Consider the following 9094-nt stretch of genomic DNA (forward strand, 5'->3'; position numbering starts at 1 on the left):
AGGAAACAATGCTAACAACTCACACTAGCAACTTTCCTTGGTGTGGAAGTTGCTATTGAGGGGATTCAACTCAAGGTGAGCTATTTTCAGGATCAGTGTTAAAACGCTGCAATACTTCTGGGGTTCGGCATGAAAATAGTGATCGCAGAATGTGCACCGATTAGATGCCCAGATGACCCCGAGCCAATAATGTAGCCAGGTGCTGGTTTGACTCTTTAATCAGCCGGTGACAATTGGTTTACAGGCAGGATGTGCGTGAATTGACGTTTGTAGGCCTGTGTGTGGTTCTACAAAAAATTAATAAATACAAATTACAATCCACTATGAACGCAGATACTCATTTACAAACATATTTTAATCATATTATTTGTCTGTTTCATTAATATTAAAGTTAAATAAAGCAAAAGAAAGCAACTAAACATAATATAGTTTACCATTTTAGCACAGATATTAGCTTAGCCTAGCCTTCGCTTATTCTAAAAGAAAATCTAACTACGGGAAATGTTCTAAGTACTAAAATGCACATATAATGCCACTCAAACATAAATACACTGCAACCTACCATTCATATGGACGCACAATCGAACAAAATCACAAAACCATATTCAAACACCACGTCCGCTAACCTGCAAGGCTTCTCAATCAATGTTTTGGTATGAAAAAGAAATACTACTCACAAACGGTGGCGCCACCTGGTGACGGAGCTAGGAACTACAACATGGCCTTCAGAACAATCATTGAAACATGAAGGAAGATTCAAGAATTTTTCAGAGAAACTCATAGAGAGACATTTGATGTTCAGCTAGTCTGACAGGTAGTGGTCTTTTTACCACCTTTGCTATTTTGCACAGTTTCTGTATCTAAAAACAGACATTAAGCTGTACATTTTTGACCCAATTCACAAACATGTTGTCAAACTGGTGAAAACCAAACTGAGCAACCTCACAAGGAGGCTGAATAGATAACAAACTTTTGAGTTTTCAGTCTTTTCCTGTTAAGAAAGTTGCTGAAATTTTAAAATGCTAACGTAAACTGTGAGTTTATAAAGTTAAGGTAAGTGAATACACTGAATCACAAATGCTAACTGGGCTTCTCACAATGGATAGCAGCAAAATACAGTTTTATTGCTACTCGTCTCTCTCACACACAGTGTGACATCACCTCTCCAAGCAATAGATATAATTAATGACCACTCATCGCTCAGAAAAGTAGGAAAAATATCTTGAATGCTGTTTATTGTATTGGTGTGAAGAGAAATTGAATTGGTTCAAAATCCACATTAGAAAAGCAAAAACTAATACAACTATGACTGGCAAGCCTTTTACTTCAGGGTTAAAAGAAAAACATAAATCAGACACCAACATCAGCATCATCAGCCAGTGGCGTTGTACTGCCATGTCTCCAATCCCTACTGACTGGACATCCCTAAAAGCCAATAGATAACCTGTTGTGTAGGGTGACCATATTTTCATTTGGGAAAACCAGGACACATTGGAGCGGGGGGGCGGCGGCGAGGGGGATCTCTGTTCCCATGCATAGAGATGTCTGTGGCATGCACTCATTTAACATAGGCCTACGTAATCCTACAATAACATGATATTTACAGTTGGTTTATTAAAAATGCTTTTCAGTAAAAGTCAACAGCAATAACTCCAATAACAAATGATAATTATATTCAAAATGTACTTATTAAAAAATGCTTAACAATTCCTGTAATGAATGAATAGCACAATGAAAGAAATAATGTCTCATCTAAACATCCCTCACTTAACAATAAAAGTTAACAATAACTCTCAACTCCCAATAACACATGATACTCAGCCTCAGTAATGAACGGAATAATGTCTGTTCTGTAGGCTATTGGAAAAAATAAATTAACAAATGAGCTAATTAACAAAAAATACCTCTTGTGTAGCAAAAATAACTCAAAATGTACCAAAAACTAACAAACATATCAATAGACTATCTTTACTTTCCTGCTTAATCCTCGTCTTCCTCTTCATCTGGTTTTTCTTCCTTGTCCTTGTTTGCCCATTTATATTTTGCTGTAGAGCTGATCTTTCTCAGCAGTTTCTTGTGGCTCAACACATATGTATGATAGTCCTTGCAAGACATATTTTTGAAGTTGTATTGCACAAATAGGATCCCTGTCAATGATTCAACTGAGAGCTGGTTCCTCTCCTTTGTCCACTGGCTCTGCATCAGTGAAAAAACTCTCTCTACATTTGCATTGTGAGGAGGAAGTGCAAAGACAAACTGTGCAATCTTCAGCAGTTCTGAGTAGCATGCAATACCTTTGGCCTTCTCAAAGTATTTGGTCCACTTCTGGTGCACCTGCAGGCCCATGAACTCATCATCACTGCAGCTTTCTATGAATTTCTTCAGATTGGCAACTTGGTCAAAGCATTTAACATCATCAATTGGGACCCCCTTCTCTCCAAGGTACTTGATACAGGCCTCCACATCATTCCACTTTGGTGGCTCACTCATGTCCATCCACATGAATGGTGAGAACTCTTCCATAGGTGTCATCCACTTCTCCAGATACTCCAAACATGAACTGTACACGCCGAGCACATCGGCCATGAACTTGTCATAGCCCTCTTCAAGTCCTTCTCTGCGATTTTCGGCTAGCAGTCCCTTAACTTTGAGGGACATGAAATTGTTGTTATTCCGTTCAATAAGAATGTTGTGGATGCTGCTCAATATTTTCTTAACCTCCATGATGGAGTTGTTCTCCCTTTCCATTTCTTGAATGTGATTGTGGAAGACGGACATGAGTGAGTGCATGTGCCACAAGTATATCTCACTAAATGGGTTTTCAAAAAATGCCCTGATCATCATGGGTGGCTTTTCCTGAGACAAAAAGAATGCTTTTAAAGCAAGGAACATTTGTAGCATCCTCTCTATGCCTGGGAACAGAGAGAGCCACCTTGTCTTGCTGTGTGACAGCATCCTCTTGTATTCAATATCAACAAAATCGCAGTACTCTTTGAGGGACTCTGTACGAACAGTGTAAATGTGGAAGTACTGGTAGATTTTAAAAATTATATTCTCAATGTCCACATCAAGTCTGTCTGCCCCGTGATGGACACAGTTGTTAAGTATGTGTGCTGGGCAACCCACGCCAATCAATGTTTTGTTTTGTAGCATTCTCTTCAAATTTGCAAATACATTATTCCCCCCTTCTTCACGCCGGGTTCCACCAAAATTAGTGTTCCAATTGTCCCCGGTAAATGCGACGCATTTGGAAGCCAAATTGTTTTTTGCCAATGTTTCCATTAGGTAATTGGCGATGGTGTTTGCAGTCTCATTTGGTGTATCTTGCACTTGAATCAACTTGCTCTGCACACCACCCTCCTTCCAATCAAAGGAGGGTGGAAGATTTTCACCGCACCGTGATTACTCCCATCAGTACTTACACCACAAAATGGGATGTCTTTGAGCGCTTCGTGCGCCACTTCAACAGAATGAGGAGCCAGAACACCATCAACAATAGCCTCGGTCTTAGTTCGGGCACAACTAAACTTTTTGGCAGTGTCTGAATCGGGGAGGGTCTTTTTCAACAATGAACTCGTGCAGTCCATAGATCGATAACTGTTGTGATGTTTCACTGTGTGGAATGACCATGCAGCCTCCGCTGCATTCACTGCATCCTCGTTCCCTGGTTTGACAAAGCACTGTGTGATCGAGCTAGCACTACTCTCACCTTGGACAGCTGTTTTGTGTTTCTCGGTGTCCAGGTGGCTTTTCAGATCCCTTGCACCTCCATTGGACACCGAGACATATGTGCCTGCTTTGCACACTGTGCACAAGGCCTCCCATTTGTCTCGACCCGGTCTGAAAGCGGGGAAACTCTTTTGTAAATCGTCGGTAAACATACATTTGCGCTTTGGCATGTTGTTGGCGTACTGACAGCCACGCTATCTATCTTATGATTAAGAACAGGGCTGCCCGCACTGACGCGGCTCAGGGATTACGTCACACGCAGCGCCGTGCACAGTGCCCTAGTGCCTGTAAATTTAATGGTCCAATGAAGGTAATTTAAAAAACAGGACATTTCCTCACTTTCTAAAAAAAACCCGGGACGCCCGAGACAGGACGTAAAATACCTACATGTCCCAGGAAATACGGACGTTTGGTCACCCTACTGTTGTGGCCCAGTTGACAGAACCTGCCTGTGTCACCCTCTGATATAATGTCGCCCTGGGCAGTGACCCATATCATCCACATCAAAAACTGCCACAAGGGCTAATATTAAGTCAGATTTGTCATTGGTCGGTCACATTCCCAAAGGCCTTGATGGACACACAACTTTATTTGCATTGCTGGACACAGACATTGCTGCCAAATTCCAAAAAATGTAAGATCAAAAAAGGTATTTAAAGAGAATTACAACATAATCGTTCAAAAGTGATTTAGTCTGGTTTTCCCAATTAACAAAATTTATCTTTGGCTCTGATGGAAGATTTTTTGATACATTAGGGGAACATTTATCCAAATTTAACTTTGATAAGCTGTGATGGAAGATTTTTTGATACATTAGGGGAACATTTATCCAAATTTAACTTTGGTAAGCTGTGATGGAAGATTTTTTGATACATTAGGGGAACATTTATCCAAATTTAACTTTAGTAACTATGATGGAAGATTTTTTGATACATTAGGGGAACATTTATCCAAATTTAACTTTAGTAACTATGATGGAAGATTTTTTGATACATTAGGGGAACATTTATCCAAATTTAACTTTAGTAACTATGATGGAAGATTTATTGATACATTAGGGGAACATTTATCCAAATTTAACTTTGATAAGCTGTGATGGAAGATTTTTTGATACATTAGGGGAACATTTATCCAAATTTAACTTTAGTAACTATGATGGAAGATTTTTTGATACATTAGGGGAACATTTATCCAAATTTAACTTTAGTAACTATGATGGAAGATTTATTGATACATTAGGGGAACATTTATCCAAATTTAACTTTGGTAAGCTGTGATGGAAGATTTTTTGATACATTAGGAGGAAATGTGTCCAAATCAACCTGCCCTAATGTGACAAAGCAATTGCTTTTTCCATGTTTTTATTCCATTAAACAAATCCTTTGAAATCTTTGAAATGTGTTTTGTTTAGTTGTATTTACTCAGATTGGTTTTGCCTGATGTTAAAATTAGCTTGGAGAAATTAGTTTGTCCATTAAAAACAGTAATTGTTCACTTCTTCATTGGGTTTCACATACATGCAGTATTTTATTTTATTTTTTTACACTTCATCAATACGTTATGAATGAATCTGTAGTGAATGACAAATCACGCTAAACTGATAAGCGGCTATTCATTATTAAATGCAATTCTTCTTCAAATCTATTATTAATCGCCTTGGAGTCCCTCAGGGGCTCAAGTTTGGCGACCTGTTCTTCATGAGGCGTCTCACAAGGCAAACAGCACTTTGACAGAGTTCTGCTCTCTGTTGAGTTTGCGGCGGGTCAGTCCCAACACGGCGACTGATGACAATGGTGACGAAGGAGGTGATGATGATGATGACGTGTAGCAATTCCTCTGTATGTGGCTGTCCGAAAACAAATGTGGCTGTCCCTCCCTTTTTCCCCCAACCCTGCGTAAAAATAAAATTGCTTGGCTATATTTGGAGAGAGCTGATGTCACAAGTGGTTTGAGCAGAGAGTTTATAAACTGTGACATCCTGACAAACCATCAGACTGCTCAACAGACAGACGAGGACGAAACGCTACACCCAGTGAGTATAGGAACCTTCCAGTTCCTATAGGTCTTTATTTTTTTATGTTTTACTGACACTAAATTCTTGCTTTAAGTTTGGACTTTAACAAATGTTTTGTTTTAGTTTTTGATGCAAGATTTCTGCTAAATCTGTTTTTCTTTTTCAAGATTTTCCAAGGCAAGTGATTTTTACCAAGCAAGAATGGATGCAATTTTTAAACCATTAGCAAAAAGCTGGTTTATTCTATTAAAAATATAAATCAGTTTCATGTAAAGCTATAATACTTTTCATTATATAAATCATGACAAACACATGTTTGAATGTTTCCACTAAAATTTTGAGATTAAAAAAGAATTCACTCATCAAATCCTTTGGGTATTTATTGATTCCAAAGTAATCAATAAATACCCCTTAAGAGAAATGACTGATCTCAGCTTCTATTATTTTTAACTTCATACTGAAATCTGTTTTTTGTATTGTGTTTTAAATGTTTTGGGGTTTTTTTTCTTTACCAATTTGCATATCATACTATACAAAAAACATTTCTGTAAAGATGGAGAAAACAAAGTCTAACGTTGTTGAAACCCTTTGTGTTTCTCCAGGAAGTCATCAGCACCAGAAACACCATGTATCACCTGAGAGTGCCTGTGTTTCTCCTGGCGGCGCTTGTGTTGCTCCGCTGCATCGCAGCCGCTCCAAGCCTCAGGTGAGGAAATGAGCTGGAGAATCTGTAAAGTGGACAGCGGTTCTGTAATTTAGCTTTACTCGTCAAATCCATTCAAACATGAACCTAAATAGCTGTCTGGATATAAATAATAAAATGCAATATTTGCACCTAAATTAGGAGCCATTTATCTGCGATATCCTGAAAGAATATCTCAGCTTCCTGGTCTGCATCAGTTGTACATAAATAATCTCAGGGGTTTTGAAGTTGATCTTGTTGTGTATGATACACTAGGTCAAATAAAATAATATTCAAGCAGATAACTGGAAGTAGCTCATGGCAACGTTTATTTTCCAACAGGGAACCTCGTCTTCTTCTTTACAGGGCCAGCTCACATCTCTTGTGCACAGCAACAGCGCCACCAATGGCGATTTGTTATATTTCCTGTATCTTCAGACGGGGGCTAAGAGGGGTTCTAAAGAAATTATACTAAATAAATGTCTTTTTAAAATATTCAGTGGTAGATATTTTTTCTTCACAATTTTTTTTTAAGGTATTATTGAAAATACATTAAAATTATTTTTAATACAAATTAATTTAATGAATTAAAAATTATAGTACTGCTCTTTTAACTGCTGTATGGAGATAGGATCACACTTTCCATCTACTAAATCAGGGATCTGCAACTTGAATCTCTGGAGACACAAGTGGCTCTTTGGCTCACATTGTTAAATGATGAAATATTGCTCTGTTTGTGTTTCATTCTTTTTTTAAGTGTCTCCATAAAAACCCTGTCTGCACGGGCCCCTGTGATAAATTTCATGTGGTCTTCAGACTCTGTTTCAAACTGAGTTTATACACCTCTGGAAAAAATTTTAAAGTTTCTCTGATTTTGCTCTTTATATGTATATGTTTGAGTAAAATGAACATTGTTCCATTGTTCTGTGAATTACTGACAACATGTCTCTTAATTTTGTTTGTGAATGTATGTAAATAAGCAGTTAGATTTAGAAAACCGCACCAACGTATATCGTCTCATGGCTCTTAGCCCTGCTGGGGGCTAAGCACCCCTAAAAATCAGATCCTAGAATCGCCCCTGCATAAGCCACTTTACCACCTTGCCGTTTCAAGCCCTTTCAAAATAAAAGCATCGGCTACAAAACAACAAATACTTCTTAGTTACAGGAGGAAACAAAAAATACTAATAAGGTCATTTACAATCAATAACAGAGGAAGAGCACTGATTAGACGGGTAGCTTGGGCACTTTTGTCTTTTAAATTTGAATTGTAGTAGTGCACTCGACAACAGGGAGCTAAAGATGAGGCGGCAGAAAAAAAACTCCGGGGCACAAAACAAAAAACGGAAGGAGGGATAAAAATGTTGGAGAGACGAAGAAAAGCTTTTCAAAGAGGTTGAAAGACAGTAGGTATGTCAGTGTATCGACAAGAGAGTTGTAAATATTCAGGTTAGCTTAAGCTAGCCTGAAATGACAGGCGGTTGTTGTTGTCTCCGATTTATCCTGTCTGCCTATAAATGTCTGATAGACACACCTATCACACACATCTCAACAAAAACAAAACACAGGAAATATTAAGGTCAGCTCTTTGGCTCACTTATATATTAAATTATGAAATATTGCCCTGTTTTTTGTTTCATTCTTTTTTAATCGCCTTGTAGGCACCAATGTATTCACATATACGTACATCTATTATTATTGATACTTTAATTAAAGATGAGTTGTACAAGTTTATGTCATGGGGGGGGGGGTTGCCGGTGACATGTTTGCATACACCTCAGAAAGAATGTAGTTGCGCCCCTGCCAATAGGCCCGGGTCGAACGGAGCCAGGCTGGGCCAGGCCCGGACCCTGCAGTGCAAAAAGAGGGTATCATCAGCATGAAATGCTTTGACCTTTTTCCATCTATAATCCAGGTACTTCAGTTCCGGCTCCTCCTCCTCCGACGACAAGCAAGAAAATGCTCTTCCAGACAAGGAGAGCAGGTCACTGCCTGAGCTAATCGCCGACCCGTTCTCCGGCCTTATGGGCGCGCGGCCTGAGAGGGGACTCACAGCAACGAACAGGTACGCGCTCGTGAACATGAGTTTTTGTCGTGTAAAAACATGTTCCTTATTGTATTTTTAACGTGACGTTTTATCTGTTTCAGTCATCACGTACAGAAGAGAAAGTGTGACTTAGGTACCTGTCATAGAGAGAGGTTAGGACACGACTTGATGGTTCTAGCTGGCAGAAAAGAAAAAAAAACAGACGTGGGAGAGAACTCATTCGGCAAGAGGGAGATACATCTGCCTCCCGCCCAGCTGCCATAGGGGAACTGGCCCAGAGGAGCCACGACTCCTATGTAGTACAAACTGGGAGAATACCCCAGTGACCTAATGATCATGTGTAACAGTGAATGAATGAATGACGACTCTGATGATAAATCACATCATAAGATGATTTTTAAAAAATCATTTTATTAGCTTCAAGACTACAGTGCCTTTGATCTAAGCCTTCTGAATCCACGTATGTTTTCTTCCAGCTTTGTGAATCTCGTAAATCACAGCACTAATGAAATGAAGAAACATGTAGCTGCTCTTGCAAGAGATTTCTGTTTCAGCACAACATGCAAATTAAATCAATAAAAGGATTTCTTCCTCAACAGGTTGGGATAGAAAACACAGTGAGC

General features: G+C 39.0%; 1 protein-coding gene across 1 annotated transcript; it reads left to right on the forward strand.

Annotated features, from left to right (window-relative positions):
- Positions 1–5554: 5554 nt before the first annotated feature.
- On the forward strand, positions 5555–8891 carry LOC114146373 (uncharacterized). Its single transcript, XM_028020341.1, has 4 exons — positions 5555–5761; positions 6346–6449; positions 8340–8489; positions 8573–8891. The coding sequence occupies exons 1-4, from the start codon at positions 5570–5572 to the stop codon at positions 8733–8735; spliced, it is 609 nt and encodes a 202-aa protein (XP_027876142.1). The 5' UTR covers positions 5555–5569; the 3' UTR covers positions 8736–8891.
- The last annotated feature ends 203 nt before the right edge of the window (positions 8892–9094 follow it).

The sequence above is a fragment of the Xiphophorus couchianus genome, chromosome 6, assembly GCF_001444195.1.
Source record: "Xiphophorus couchianus chromosome 6, X_couchianus-1.0, whole genome shotgun sequence".
Taxonomy (NCBI): Eukaryota; Metazoa; Chordata; class Actinopteri; order Cyprinodontiformes; family Poeciliidae; genus Xiphophorus; species Xiphophorus couchianus.

Coding starts and splice junctions, on each gene's coding strand:
- LOC114146373 (XM_028020341.1), top strand. CDS start 5,570: ATGTGGCTGTCCGAAAACAAATGTGGCTGTCCCTCCCTTTTTCCCCCA. Junction 6,450..8,339: donor GCAGCCGCTCCAAGCCTCAG/GTGAGGAAATGA, acceptor TCTATAATCCAG/GTACTTCAGTTCCGGCTCCT. Junction 8,490..8,572: donor GGACTCACAGCAACGAACAG/GTACGCGCTCGT, acceptor TATCTGTTTCAG/TCATCACGTACAGAAGAGAA.